Source organism: Macrobrachium rosenbergii, chromosome 10 (assembly GCF_040412425.1).
Source record: "Macrobrachium rosenbergii isolate ZJJX-2024 chromosome 10, ASM4041242v1, whole genome shotgun sequence".
NCBI lineage: Eukaryota > Metazoa > Arthropoda > Malacostraca > Decapoda > Palaemonidae > Macrobrachium > Macrobrachium rosenbergii.
The window spans coordinates 76,960,655-76,977,185 of record NC_089750.1 but is presented as its reverse complement, the minus strand read 5'-3'; the positions used below and the strand labels follow the sequence as shown (position 1 = coordinate 76,977,185).

At 35.1% G+C, this 16,531-nt stretch overlaps 1 protein-coding gene across 3 annotated transcripts in view; it reads left to right on the top strand.

Annotated features, from left to right (window-relative positions):
- LOC136842930 (uncharacterized) overlaps nucleotides 1-16,118 on the top strand; it is a 90,273-nt gene extending 74,155 nt beyond the window's left edge. For all 3 annotated transcript variants that reach the window (XM_067110940.1, XM_067110941.1, XM_067110942.1), the window contains one exon: nucleotides 15,973-16,118. In XM_067110940.1, the coding sequence (XP_066967041.1) occupies nucleotides 15,973-16,083 (111 nt within the window). In that variant the 3' untranslated portion in view covers nucleotides 16,084-16,118. The remainder of the gene's footprint in view (nucleotides 1-15,972) is intronic.
- Nucleotides 16,119-16,531: the final 413 nt, after the last annotated feature.

Genomic DNA, 16,531 nt, shown 5'->3' with positions numbered 1-16,531 from the left:
CTTGGAGAACTTGCCACTCCAATTACAAGCCGTTTTTAAGATGTGGTGAGGGGTCATTTAACCCCCTCTCCCCCCCAAAAAAAAAGAAGAAATAAAAAGGATTGAGTATCGTTGCATTGTAGGAAACAGAGAGTCCTTCAAACCCAAAAACAAGACTGGAAAAAGGAAAACTCTTTTTGGAGGAAACGGTTCTCGGCATATCCGTGACGTCACGGCATCCATTCGGAAAAGAGGCCCGGAGTCTTTTCACGGAATCTTAATTATAATGAAGAGGTTCCCATGGATTATGTTTTTGTAATTTGATTTAGACATCAGGGTGACTATATATATATATATATATATATATATATATATATATATATATATATATAATCTGTCTGTAATCTAACACTGAAACTTATTTAGAGAAATTTTTATTTTTACATCAAATATTCGAGATAAGTTGATGTTGTAAAGTACCTGTATCGCTGTTTTTATCTAGACAGTTGTAAATGGTGCTCTCTCTCTCTCTCTCTCTCTCTCTCTCTCTCTCTCTCTCTCTCTCTCTCTCTCTCTCTCTCGTCAAATATTTGTGATAAGACGATTTCGTATAGTGCCCGTTCAATACGACAAGCGGTTGCGTGCGGTTTGACGGATGGACGAGTTTACGGAAACGTTGTCACTTTTCCTGGGGAATCTCATGACTTGATTACATCATGTTTTCTTATCAAACAAACAGCCTAACATATGGTTTCTTATCTCACCAACAACCTAACAATTTACTTTTATAAGTTACAAACATCCTAACATATGCTTTCTTATCTCACAAACAACTTAACAATTTACTTTTATGCGTTACAAACAGCCTAACATTTGTTTTATGATCTCACAAACAGCCTAACATTTTGTTTTTTGATCTCACAAACCGCCTAACATTTGTTTTCTTATCTCTCTAACAGCCTAGCATTAGTTTTCTCATTTGTTGTCTGATCCGACAAACAGCCTAACATTTTGTTTTCTTATCTCACAAACAGCCTAACATTCTTTCTTAATCTCACAAACAGCCTAACATTTTTTCTTAATCTCACAAACAGTTTAACATTTGTTTTTTATCTCTTACAGCCTAGCATTAGTTTTCTCATTTGTTTTCTTCTCACAAACAACCTAATAATTAGTTTTCTTATCTCACAAACAGTATAACATTGTTTTCTGATCTCACAAACGGCCTAACAGTTTTTTCTGATCCCACAAACGGCCTAACACCTGTTTTCGTACCTCACAAACAGCCTGCCATCTGTTGCTCAAGATTTCCCAACCTACCCGAGACTTTTCATAAGAGCTGACGGTTAATATTGGCAACTGATATCATTTGATGCTTCTCTTGCCTGTGATTGGTCGATGCATTGGTTGGTGGGCGGGAAGATGAACTCCAGCCAATCACAGTTCATTTTAAGGATATCTGCTGTCGACATTTCCGTCAGTTAAAAAGCCTTGAGACTACATTACACTCTATAAGGCTTTTTCCTTCAGCTAAAAAACACAACTAAAAATGCGCCGAAGTTTCTTTGGCGCAATCATGTTTTCTGTACAGCCGCTCCTGCGTATAATCAAAACCACCGAAAATAGATCTATCTCTCGGTGGTCTCGGTATAATGCTGTATGAGCCGCGGCCCATGAAACTTAACCACGGCCTGGTGGTGGCCTATCCTATATCGTTGCCAGAGGCACAATTATGGCTAACTTTAACCTTAAAATAAAAACTGCTGAGGCTAGAGGGCTGCAATTTGATATGTTTGATGATTGGAGGGTGGATAACCAACATACTAATTTGCAGCCCTCTAGCCGCAATAGGTTTTAAGATCTGAGGGCGGACATAAAAAGTACGGACAGAATAAACTAACCTATATCTTTGCCAGAAGCACAATTATGGCTAACTTTAACCTCAAATAAAATAAAAACTACTGAGGCTAGAGGGCTGCAATTTGGTATGTTTGATGACTGGAGGATGGATGACCAACATACCAATATGCAGCCCTGTAGCCGCAGTAGGTTTTAAGACCTGAGGGCGGACAGAAAAAGTACGGACAGAATAAAGTGCGGACGGACAGATAGTTTTCTTTTACGTTATATACTCATACAAGCAGTTCATCGTTTCCGTTTCGGCTGTGAAATTCTCATCTTAACATCACGTATGGAACGAGTATGACGTTGGTAATCTGTGCGCACATCCGTTCTGTGCATGATACCCTGGGCATGATATATCCTGGGCATGATACCCGTTAGTTCTCACCGCTTTTGTGTCGCTGTAACGAGATGATGACATATCCTTTGGCTGGCTTTTTTCAAGATGCACTTCTCTGGGGCATGAAGAAATATATGTACTTAGGGCAAGGATGAAATGAGGGTATTAGGGTATTTGGGTATCTGGTGCAGTACCCATGAGAGAAGATGTATTTCTCTAGGGCATGGAGAAGTACATACTGAGGGCGAGGATGAAATGGGGGTGTTAGGGAATTTAGGGTATTTGGTACAAAACCCACGAGAGAGGAAAATGTCAATTGTTTAATGAAAGACCCCAGTAGATGATTCTGGGGAACCTCGTCATTTTAAACAGTAAATGAAAAACTAGGAATTCTCTCTCTGTCTGTCCTTGTCTGTGCTTCCATTTGGCAAAGTGTCTGTGATCCTATCCACGCTTGAGTGTGGTGTGTTCTGAGCCCAGTTTTTCAATGTAGTATTGCATTTTCATTCTCTTTTATTGCAAGGGACCATTGCAAGGTTCTCATATGATGGCTATTTTTTTTTAGTTTTCTGAAAAGAAAACTGTTGTGCCGGCTTTGTCCGTCCGCACTTTTTCTGTCCGCACTTTCCTGTCCGTCCTCATGTCTTAAAAACTACTGAGGCTGGAGGGCTGCAAATTGATATGTTGATCATCCACCCTCCAATCATCAAACATACCAAATCGCAGCCCTCTAGCCTCAGTAGTTTTTATTTTATTTAAGGTTTAAGTTAGACAATCGTGCAATCTGGCAACGACATTGTCCAGGCCATCACCGGGCCGTGGTTATTCATGGGCCGCGGTTCATACAGATAGATCTATTTTCGGTGGCCTTGATTATACGCCGTAGCGGCTGTACAGAAACTCGATTGCGCCGAAGAAACTTCGGCGCATTTTTTTTATATATAAATCTGTAGTTTAGTCATTCTGATTTATTGCTTAATATGTTAAATTTTTCAAGTGTAACTGATATAATGATCCCCGCAGGAAGCTAATGCTATCAGCGCACCTCATGCGGTGCTCTGTAGGCATTACTTAAGGTTCTCTTCATTTTGTTTTACTTTACCTCCATTCATATTCTCTGTCTTCCATCTTGCGATTCACCTCCCCTGACCGTTGTTTCATAGTGCAACTGCAAAACCTTTCTCCTGCTTCCCTTTCAGCTCTAAATGATCTCATAGGTCCCAGCGCTAGGCCTTTGGCCTAAATTCTCTATTCCATACCATTCCGATTTAATGAACGTAGAATCTCACGTAATTTAGATCTGTGTAGGTCCTAAGCATCGCCCTTTCGGGCACCGGTACTTGCTTAGAAACTGGGCACCTTCCTCGCTCTTCCTCTACCCCTGGGAGCCTTGCACCTCCATCCCAAGCTTCACACAATTCAAAAGTGCCCAACTACAGGATTAAATTAAATGCTAGGAATGTATCAAGCTCAATTAGTTTGTATGAATTCATTGCGAGAGTAAGTGGAAGTACCAGAAATATAGTTGATCGTTAGTTAATAATAATAATAATAATAATAATAATAATAATAATAATAATAATAATAATAATAATAATAATAATAATAATAATAATAATAGTATTGTTAGAGGAGGATGGCACTCTTGAGCATCCTTCATCCTTTAATTTTGTTTATTCTATAAAAAGAAAAGTTAAAATAAGTGAGCTGCTGTCATGGGCCCCCAGGCCCCAGACTGCCGGGCCCTGAGAAAGTAGTACCCTTCCTCCCCCCGCCCCCAATGCTTGAGCCCTGTATATATCGATGACTCAATAGGTTTTATATATATATATATATATATATATATATATATATATATATATATATATATATATATATATGTTTGGTATTTTGCTGTAGACAAAATATATATAAAATAAAAGCAAAAACCAAATTTTGGTTTTCATGATTTTTGTAACGAAAGCAATTTTATATGAATTCATGTTGAATCGAATTGAATGTAGAATTTAGCTCAAAGGCCAAGCACCGGGACCTATGAGGTCATTCAGCGCTGAAACGGAAATTGAGACAGTAAGAAGGTATGAAAGGCGTAACAGGGGGGGAAACCTCAAAGCAGTTGCACTATGAATCACTTGTTAGGAGAGTGTTGAGGAAAGTAAGATGGAAGAAAGAGAATATGAAAGGAAAGGGGTTGAAGCAGCTAGGGGCCAGAGGGAGGCACGCTACAAAGAACCTTAAGTAATGCGCTGACGGGCACTATATCTATAGACCTTGCCCTACCCGATGCCCACGACCCGAGATTCAGGTCCCCGAGGCTATCGGCAAAAACTTCCTATTATCAGGAACTTCTTTTGTGTTAGGGAATTTACCGCCTGATGATGATGTACGTTTGACCTTATAAAGTACATGGAGGCAGCAACGCGCAGTTACTGAATTCTCCCTTTGTGAAGTGTTAGTAATAATAATAATAATAATAATAATAATAATAATAATAATAATAATAATAATAAGAATAATAATTATTATTATTATTAAGATAGAATAATAATAATAATAATAATAATAATAATAATAATAATAATAATAATAATTATTTATTATTATTATTATTATTATTATTATTATTATTAAGATGAAAATATTAATAATGATAATTCAGATTAAATAATAATAATAATAATAATAATAATAATAATAATAATAATAATAATAATAATAATAATAATAATAATAATAATTAAGGTTAATAATAATAATAATAATTCAGATAAAAAAATAATAATCATTATTATTATTATCAAGATAAAATGATGATAATAATGATTCAGATTAAATAATAATAATAATAATAATAATAATAATAATAATAATAATAATAATAATTCGGGAAAAAATATAATAATAATAATAATAATAATAATAATAATAATAATAATAATAATAATAATAATAGGTCTTATTAAAAAGGATGGCTGTATTTTGCGAATTTATCTTATATAGTGTCTTTTCTATCTTCCTTATGATTCGCTTTTCAGGCCCAGCGATGTTAGTCAGCAACTGGCCGATATTCATGTTGGAAAAGGATAATGTGCGGAATATGGGAAGTCTTTTATTAAAATATCTTTCATTAAAATATCCTTTTCCAACATGAATATCGGCCAGTTGCTGACTAACATCGCTGAGCCTGAAAAGCGAATCATAAGGAAGATAGAAACGACACTATATAAGGTAAATTCGCATAATACAGCCATCCTTTTTAATAAGACCTGTTTAAAAGAGGGTCTACTCCCCTAATAATAATAATAATAATAATAATAATAATAATAATAATAATAATAATAATAATAATAATAATAATCCGGGAAAAATGAATGTGTATATTTAGGAAATAAGAAGATGTAGGCCCTTAAATGAAAGCTGATGTCCTACATAATCCGTTTCCAGTTTGCAAGCATAATTCTAAATAATATCTACAAAAATCACAAGAAAAACTTCAGCCATTGCTGTTTCGATTTCTTATGTTGAGTGATGAATTATTTTTTTAAATTATTTAAATTTATTATTTATTCTTTTTCTTAGGCATCGAATTCAATCAAATTGTAAAAAAAAGAAAAAGTTGATTCACTTTAAGACCTCAGTTTATCCTTCAAAAACTGCTTTTTTTTTTTTTTACTTTATGAGTGACGCGTGTAAAACTGCTGCTACTTCTTCTTCTACTTCTTCTTTTTCTTCTTCTTCTTCTTCTTCTTCTTCTTCTTCTTCTTCTTCTTCTTCTTCTTCTTCTTCTTCTTCTTCTCGAATCGAGTATGAAATTAAGATTCTTTTACCTCTTTATGAATGACGCATCCGAACCTGTCCTGGTTTCACAGATAGTAGGGAACTCGGTAAGCGTCCTTGTCCTGTTATTGACTTCTTCTTCTTCTTCTTCTTCTTCTTCTTCTTCTTCTTCTTCTTCTTCTTCTTCTTCTTCTTCTTCTTCTCAAATCGAGCATGAACTCAGGGTACTTTTACCTATTTGTGAATGACGCATCCAAACCTTTAATGGTTTCACAGATATGAATAGACTTGGAAACTAGATAGCGTCATTGTTCCATTATTTAATTCTCCTTCTTGTTCTTCTTCTTGTTCTTTTTCTTTTTCTTCTTCTCCTTCGTCTCCTTCTTCTTCTTCTTCTTCTTCTTCTTCTTCTTCTTCTTCTGGAATCTAATATGAATTTTGTGTACTTTTACCTCTTTATGAAAGAGACACCCAAACTTGTTCTAGTTTTACAGACATTATGAATAGGCTTGGAAACTAGATTGCGAAATTGCTCCATTGTTTAATTCTCCTTCTTCTCTTCTTCTTCTTCTTCTTCTTCTTCTTCTTCTTCTTCTTCTTCTTCTTCTTCTTCTTCCTGAATCTTGTATGGATTCAGGGTTCATTTACAACTTTATAAATGTCGTGTGTAAAACTCCTTCTCCTTCTTCTCCCGTTCTTCCTTCTTCTTCTTCTTCTTCTTCTTCTTCTTCTTCTTCTTCTTCTTCTTCTTCTTCTTCTTCTTCTTCTTCTTCTTCGTTTCCTGGAATCTAATATGCATTTTGTGTACTTTTACCTCTATGAATGACGCATCCAAACCCGTCCTGGTTTCACAGATATTATGAATGGACTTGGGAACTAGATAAGCGTCCTTGTTGCATTATTCACTTCTCCTTTTTCTTCTTCCTCTTCTTCTTCTCCCTATCCCCCTCCTCCTCCTCCTCCTCCTCCTCCTCCTCCTTACTCTTCTTCTTCACTTTCCTCTTCTTCTTTTCATTCTTCTTCTTCTTCTTCTTCTTCTTCTTCTTCTTCTTCTTCTTCTTCTTCTTCTTCTTTTCTCCTCCTCCTCCTCCTCCTCCTCCTCCTCCTCCTCCTCCTCCTCCTCCTCCTCCTTCTTCTTCTTCTTCTCCAATCTAATATGAATTGAGAGCGTTGAGTCACCTCGAAAGTTGTTGTTGCCTCGTTGTCCCGGAGAACCCCAGGTGCAAAGACCTTGATTACCCCAGGTGCGACTTCCTGCCTACGTCTCTAGGGGGGCACCTAGCCCCCCCCCCCGCCCCTCCTTAACTCTAGTTGTGACGCAATACCGCGATCACGGTTTGCAAGCCGTTTAATTATTGCGTTTTGTCGACGCGGTCGTTTTACTTTTCGGCTTTTGGTTTTCCTACCGAATGGGAGGGATAGGACGACTGAACATATGTATATATGTATAAGTATATGCATAGATATATATAATGTATATATATATATATATATATATATATATATATATATATATATATATATATATATATATATATATATATATATATAAAACCTTGACGATTACAGGCATTCGGTTTCAGGAATGTCCGGAAGGGTGAAAGTAAATGGCCCCTCCCACTTGCCCCTAAAATAGGAATGCTTTGTCACCCACCTCACAGCTGCGAGCTAAAGCGATTTTATGTTCCTCATCCGTCTGGCCTAGTGCATTATTATTATTATTATTATTATTATTATTATTATTATTATTATTATTATTATTATTATTATTATTATTATTCCGGTCATAAAAAGTACTAGTAACTGAATATATGTTTTAAACGATTTTTTTGTTAAAAGTTGCAATGCACAAATTGATCTCCAAAGTTAAAATATGAATGTTGTATATATACGTATCAGATTATTTTTGATGTAGCTTAATATTTAGGTAAAGAAACAACTGTTTACCATACACATTTAATTAAATACATGGCATTCTGTAATTTTAGGCAAGAAATCTATTACTATCGCTTTTATTTTCAATTATGCTGCGTAAAACGATCTTAAATGACAACATACTTAGTCTTGAAGGTGAAGGTTATGTTTACTTCCTCTTTTATGGTAAAAATCCTCCGTTTCCTAAATTCCTTTCATATGAAAGTTTGGTGAGGTCAATTTATACTAGTCTCCCCTGATAGATTGATAGAAAATGGCTTAAGCCATGCATTCCGTTTTCTGTCATCTTATGAATGTACACTTAATATTGTTTATTTTCTTCTGTATTAAGTGTTTTTCTTCATTTTGCTTAAAAAGTTTTGATTATATGTTAGTTGTCTATATGTGCAAATGCCCTTGTGAAGTGCTCCGTCAGTGACTGTCTGGAACAATATGTTTACAAACACACACACACACACACCTACTTTTAATCAAGAGTTCTGTGTAACCAAACATATTTACTTTCATTGAAATCTGAATCTGTTTAAGCCAAGAGAAGGACTGACCCATGATGTAGGTGACAACATAACTGATATGTTAATAACTTAATGAGGAAAAGAGAAAAGTGGAATAGAATTAGACAGGATGGGGCATACCCATACAATCTTGATGGTGCCTTAAAAGCCTAAAGAATTTACTGTCGAAGGAATGCGAATGCCTTCGTCGTGTCTTAGGAGGGCCATTGAAAAGGCTTTTTCTTTCTGTAACTACTGATACAGCTAGTATGAGGTGTTACAAGGGTTTCCTGGCGCTAGTACTGTAGTACTACTACAACTAAAATGAGTTGTCACAGAGGCTTCTTTCCTCCATAAGTACTACTACAACTAGAACGAGGCATTCTAAAGGCTCCTTCCATACTACTACAACTAGAACGAGCCGTTACAGAGGTTTATTCAGTACTACTACTACAACTAGAACGAGTCATTACAAAGGCCTATTCTGTACTACTATAACTAGAACGAGCTGTTACAGAGGTCTCTTCCCTACTACTACAACTAGAACGATCCGTTACAGAGGTTTATTCAGTACTACTACAACTAAATGAGCCGTTATAGAGGTTTGTTCAGCACTACTACTACAACTAGGACGAGCCGTTACAAAGGCCACTTCCGTACTACTACAACTAGAACGAGCCGTTACAGAGGTTTCTTCCGTACTACTACAACTAAATGAGCTGTTATAGAGGTTTGTTCAGTACTACTACTACAACTAGGACGAGCCGTTACAGAGGCCTCTTCCGTACTACTACAACTAGAACGAGCTGTTCTACAGACTGATTCAGTACTACTACAACTAGAACGCGCTCTTACAAAGATGAATACCACCTCTTACTGAAATTACTATTACTACTATTACTGTGACCGAGCCGTGACAAAGACATCAACTACTTTTTACTGCTACTACTAACGGAATGCCCTCAACGCTGACCAAAGACCCCGACTGGTCAAAGAAGAAGAGGAGAAGTGGCAGGAGGCGGCGCCGAAGGGCCCAGTCCTTCGAGTGCCTCCGGAGGAGAGGCAGCAGTGTCTCCGAAGAGGGTGGCGCAGGTGCCATTGCTAGGCCTAGTGCCAGTAACTTCAGTCTGTATGAGGTAAAACTCAGGGAAAAATAAGCACTTTCATTCTCTTCTCTCTGTTGCTTCTTTTAGAACAAGAGGACACAGGGAATTGTGAGTGCCATGTTTTGGTGGTGAAAGTATATATATATATATTATATATATATATATATATATATATATATATATATATATATATATATATATATATATATATATATATATATATATATATATATATATATATATATCTTCTGTATGATTACCACTGTAATATATAGTGAAAGCCACAGTATATATTTATATATAACTTATGTAATGATTGTCGCTATTACTGGATGGTGGAAGCCACGATATCTGACAGCAGTATGTTTGTATGGATGTGAGTTTTTGTCTGTTTTCTATTGGATTTCTTCCAAATATTACCCAGAAAATAAACACATCAATGCTCGAGAAACTGCTGAATATTATTTGCTAAATATTATGTATGACAATACATATTTTCCAAGGGAATTTGTTACCCATGCGAGGAAGATTATATTTGCGTCTATAGATAATTCTGAACAAGAAGAAGAGAAAGGCCTTATTGAAGCATACATTAAATCCTCAAGTTAAGATAGATTTAATCTCGCGATCTTTTAATGGAATATTTTCATTTATGTTTGGCATTTTGAATGATGCTTTTAACTTAATCCTCAAAGAGCTTCAATACTGCGATTGCAAATGCATGTTTGGCATCATTTATTAATGCTTGTTAGAAGGGTTATGTCCGCACTGCAGTAAGACATGTCGTAAACGTGTCGGTAAATTATCACAAACATCACTGACAGGTTGTATACAAGTTCATGACATATTGGCACTCCTAACCAGTGCTTTAGATGTTCTCCCATCTATGGTCGTTGACTTGTTATCAACAAACTTGCGATATGCATGTTAATAAGTCACCAGCATGTGTTTATAGCACGTTTTGAAGATATTTTCAACCTGTTTGCGAGAAGCATGTAATGAGTCGCCAACATATGTTTACATGTTTTCAACCTGTTTGTGATATGCGTGTTATAAGTTGCTGGCATGTGTTTTCAACATGTTTTCATTCTGTTTGTGATATGCATGTGATAAGCCACTGGCACGAGTTTACAACACGTTTTCAACATGTTTTCTCCATGTTTCTGATATGTATGCAATAAGTTGCCAGCATGTGTTTACAACATGTTTTCTCCATGTTTCTTATACGCATGCAGTAAGTCGTTTGCATGTGTTTTCAACATGTTTTCTCCATGTTTCTGAAATGCAGGCAATAAATCCCTGGCATGTGTTTTCAACATGTCTTCTCCATGCTTCTGATATGCATACAATAAGTCGAAAATATGTTTACAACATGTTTCCAACATGTTTTCAACCTCTTTGTGATATGCATGTGATAAGAAATAACGCCTGTAAAAATTTGCATATTCATATATTCGCGTCACAATTATTACGTTCATCAACTCAAAACCTGCTCAAACAGTGAATTTACAGATGGAAAGAAAATTTGAATATCCGAATCATATAAATCAAAATCGTAAAGGGAGGAAAGAAGATGCGCGACCGAATCAGAAATAAAAAAGTAAATAAAAAAGTTATCCTGGGAAATTGTTTTTTTTATCTGAGGCAACGTGAATTGGAAGTCGCTCGCTTCCTCGATGTTTTTATGACCTAACTGCGCCAGTTCGAATGAATGTGCGAAGTTAAAAGTGCCCCTGGCCCCCTCCCCTCCCCCCCTCTTTCCACCTTTCCCCTCCCTCTCTCTCTCCCCTCCCTCCCTCCCTCCCTCATCCTCCACCACAACAAACTTCGTGATTTGAATATTGATGAGGGCCAAGGAAAGCCTAGCTGAAGCTCAGCTGGTCGAAGGAATTATGTTGGGAAAGGGGGGGGGGGGGGCTGGAAATTGTGGCTGACTTGGGTGCCGAAACAGGGGGATTGGCCCCCCTTCCCCAACACTCACACACTTGTACCTCCAACACACACACACATACATACATACATACCTGTTCCCCCAACACATACACTTGTACACCAACACTCAACACTCGTGTTGTGACCCCAGTTTTAGGAGCCATAAATCAATCAATCAATGTACCCCACCACACACGCACATACTACATTCTTGTACCCCCAACACAAACACAAACACAAGCACACACACACACACACACAAACATACTATACACTTGTACCCCCAACACAAACACACATACACAAACACACTTGTACCCCCAGCACACAACACACACTCACACACCATTACTCCAACACACAACACAACACAACACAACACAACACACACACAAGTTTATGTAAATAAATATAAAAACACCGAGTAAATATATCGTTCACTAGCTAGGGATGAAGTAAAAAAAAAAAACTATTTAAACGTGAAATTGAGCAGAAAATATAAATAGGCAAATTCGAAACCCAGAAAAAATGTCATTCACAAGTTCCGTAATTCAGAAAGACCCAAGAAGACGCGACTGAATTCAAACGACCTGGTGTACAGCCATTCATTTGCTCTGGAGAGCAACCCCCTTTCGTTCCTTTTACCGTGCCTCCTTTCACATTCTCCTTCTTCCATCTTACTTTCCTCAACCCTCTCCTAACAATTGATTCATAGTACAACTGCTTTGAGGTTTTCCTCCTGTTACACCTTTCAAACCTTTTTACTGTCAATTTCCGTTTCAGCGCTGAATGACCTCATAGGTCCGAGTGCTTGGCCTTTGGCCTAACTTCTATATTCAACTCAGTTCAATTCTTCAGGTTGAAAAGGCGTCGTGAATTGAAGGTGAGAAAACATGGATGAACCTCAGTATTTGTAAATGAAGAGACATGAATGGATTATCATAACAGTTGTAAGGTTAAATTGAGGTTAACTTAGGAGGTAATGAACGATAAATCGTAATATTTTTAAAGCTGAATTATAAGCAATGAAGAGACACGAATGGATTATCATAATATTTGTAACGTTGAATGGAAGATAGTAAGTTAACTTAAGGATTAACAAAGGACAGGTCGTAATATTTATATTTTTAACAGCTGAATTATAATACTGAGTTACAGGCCAGGAAATACTATGAATGGATCGTAGTATTTATATCACCAAATCAAAAGGAGTAAATTAGAGGTGTGGAAACTTGAATGAATAGTAGTGTTTGTAGTGCTGAATCAAAAGGAGTATGTTATAATTGGGATCTTATGAATGAATCGTAGTATCTGTGATGCTAAATCAAAAAGAGTATGATATAAGAAATTATGAAGGATCATAGTAATAGAGTGTTCATTCAAAATGACTAAGTTTTAATTGGGATATTATGAATGAATCGTAGTATTTGTAGTGTTGAATAAAAAGGATTAAGTTGTGATTAGGAAATTATGAATGGACCGTAGGATTTGTAACACAACTCAAAAGGAGTAAATTAAAGGTTAGGAAACATAAATGAATCTTATCATCTGAAGTTGATTTTCAGAATGGGGTTAGAGTCATCTTCAAGGTTAAATAGGTAATAGTACCCAGTGCCCTCTGGGGTCTGTTAATTTGGGCACTGGGTACCAATACATATTTAACCTTGAAAATGACTAACCTCACTCTAAAAATGTATATATGTATACACATTTATATATGTAAATATATATATATATGTATATAAATTTATATATATATATATATATATATATATATATATATATATATATATATATATATATATATATATATATATGTTAAACATCCAACAAGACACCTCGAAACCAACCTCGGTTGACAACCTGGTTAACCACAAATTAACCAAATCCAACTCTGAATGAACTTTGTCTCCTAAACACGACCCTAACTTATGCATGAACCAAGCAAGCTTAATATTACCAGCATTATCCTCCGCCTGGCTTTGTGTGCATACTAAGCAGCTAGCTGGAGGGAGACAGGGAAATGTGGAATTTAGCCCAGATTAGTTATAATATGCATTGCAGGTTCCTCTGCGAGGTGGAAGACACATTGCATAATGTATCTGCAAGATTGCTGTTGTCCACTTTCCGGTTTCACGTTTTCTATACCGTCACTCTTCCGATGAATTACGTTTTCTATGAAGTTACTCTCTCATGCTCGTATGATACATAGTTTTTATTGTTTGAATTCGCTTTCTTATATTTATCTATGTTATTTCATATCAGTATTTTTATTATTATAATTATTGTTTTGTTTAAAGTTCTTGCTAATGATTTTGCACCTCCACGAAGAAATAGTTATATTAATTATATTTATCTTTGCAAACTTGCATTTATATAGTTATATTTTATCTTTGCAACTTGCGTTTATATAGTTATATTTATCTTTGCAACTTGTTTATAAGTTATATTTCTTTGCAACTTGATTTATATAATCATATTTACCTTTGCAACTTGCATTTATATAGTTATGTTTATCTTTACAACTTGCATTTATGTAGTTATAGTTATCCTTGCAACTTGCATTCATATAGTGATATTTTACCTTTGCAACTTGCATTCATATAATTATATTTACCTCTGCAAATTGCATTTATACAGTTATATTTATCTTTGCAACTTGCATTTATATAGTTATATTTTACCTTTGCAACTTGCATTCATATAGTTATATTTATCTTTGCAACTTGAATTTATATAGTTATATTTATCTTTGCAACTTGCATTTATATAGTTATATTTTACCTTTGCAACTGACAATCATATAGTTATATTTACCTGTGCAAGTTGCATTTATATAGTTATTTACCTTTGCAACTTGTGTTTATATAGTTATGTTTACCTTTGCAAGTTGCATTTATATAGTTATATTTACCTTTGCAACTTGTGTATATATAGTTATATTTATCTTTGCAACTTGCATTTATACAGTTATATTTTACCTTTGCAACTTACATTTATATAGTTATATTTTATCTTTGCGACTCGTGTTTATATAGTTATATTTACCTTTGCAACTTGTGTTTATATAGTTATATTTACTTTGCAAATTATATATATATATATATATATATATATATATATATATATATATATATATATATATATATATATATATATATATATATATATATATATTTGTTCCTAATTTTATTCCCAAAGGAAAAATATGTTAATTTGACACACCCTCCCCACCCAAAAAAATACTGTATGCATGAACAAGTGCATGAACAAGCCAGGTCCATTATAACACCAATCTTGTCTGTAACAAATAATATTATGGTAAATAAGTTAGCTTAGGTTAGGTCAGGTTAGGTTAGGTTAAGTTAGCTTACCTACATAACTAATTCTAGATTATTAGACTCTGTGTATATGCTCCTTCTACCTTTGTTTACGCAAACCAAGTTCTTGTTAAATGGCTTTTTTCATCCTCGCTTGTTCTCTGATTTGAAAAAAAAAATAGAAACAAAGAGAGATGGAGAGAAACTTATCTTTTTCTTCTTCTTCTTCTTCAGCCCTTCGTCAGTAGGAGACGAGGGGGAGACATCTGGCGCCCTTAGGGCCATTCGCTTCTTCATCGTCTCCGCCTGTCTGTCTAAGTCTCTCTCTCTCTCTCTCTATCTGTGTGTGTGTGTATCATTGCTTCTCTCTCTCTCTCTCTCTCTCTCTCTCTCTCTCTCTCTCTCTCTCTCTCTCTCTCTCTCTCTCCAGAATCTAGTGTCTAAGTGCAGCTGGAAGTTTGGAAAAAAAACTTTATGGAAAAGGAGATTATCACTATTACGTGACGCCAGTTGTAGTAACCAATGAATTAGTCAATTATCACTCACTGGAAAAATGTTGATATTAGAAGGTACTCGTTCTTGGAAACATTTTGACTTTATTGGTCTCATATTTATTTTGTCTTTGTCTTAGTTTTAGCTTTTAGTTATGAGAATTTTTTTTTTAGATTTGGATAAGAATGTTGGTGTTTGTGAAAGAATGTTAAGAATGTTGGTGATGTTGAAGATTGGTCAACATTTACGGTTTAATTGTATGTATATATATATATATGTATATATATAATTATACATATATACAAAATTATATATATATATATATATATATATATATATATATATATAAAATTGTATATATGTTTAATTTTTTATATATAAGAATAGGTATATATATAAAGTGTATATACAATACATATATATATATATATATATATATATATATATATATATATATATATATATATATATATATATATATATATATATATATATATATATATATATATGTATATCCAAACACTAAGCTTTTTCCAACAAAATCTAGCTCTCATTAAACAAACCCTACTAGCTAAACGTATATACTTTCCTAAGCAACCTATGCCACCGTGGAATTCCCTACTATATATATACATATAAATTTACTTTTTTTTCTTCCATAACATTTTTTAATGGAATTCCCCACTCCATTTCAGACGTGGTCGGCGGAACCTCAAGCAGTGGAACCACTGCAGCATGGAGAATCTCCCACACTCAACCCAGATATCCTTTTAATGCTGGTGAGTCTTTACGGGAAAGACTCGTAAGAAAGACTCATTAGAAAGACTCTGATAAAGGCTCATAGATGTGTATTAAGTTCTGGTGAGTAGCCAGTGAATGTTGGAAAATTTCCCTGTATTTTGATAATTTTTATTTTTTTATATATTTGTTAATTCATCCATTCGTCTCATCAGAAAGACTCATCGGTAAGTAGAAAGACTCGTATGGAAGACTCGTCAGGAAGACTTGTCAGAAAGACTCTTTAGAAAGACTCGTAAGAAAGACTCGTCAGGAGGACTCGTCAGGAAGACTTGTTAGAAAGACTCTTTAGAAAGACTCGGCAGGAAGACTTGTAAGAAAGACTCTTTAGAAAGACTCGTAAGAAAGACTCGTCAGGAAGACTTGTAAGGAATGTCTCATAGGAAAGACTCTAAAGTAAGACTCGTAAGGAAGACTCATTAGAAAGACTCTTAAGTAAGACCTGTTAGGAAGACT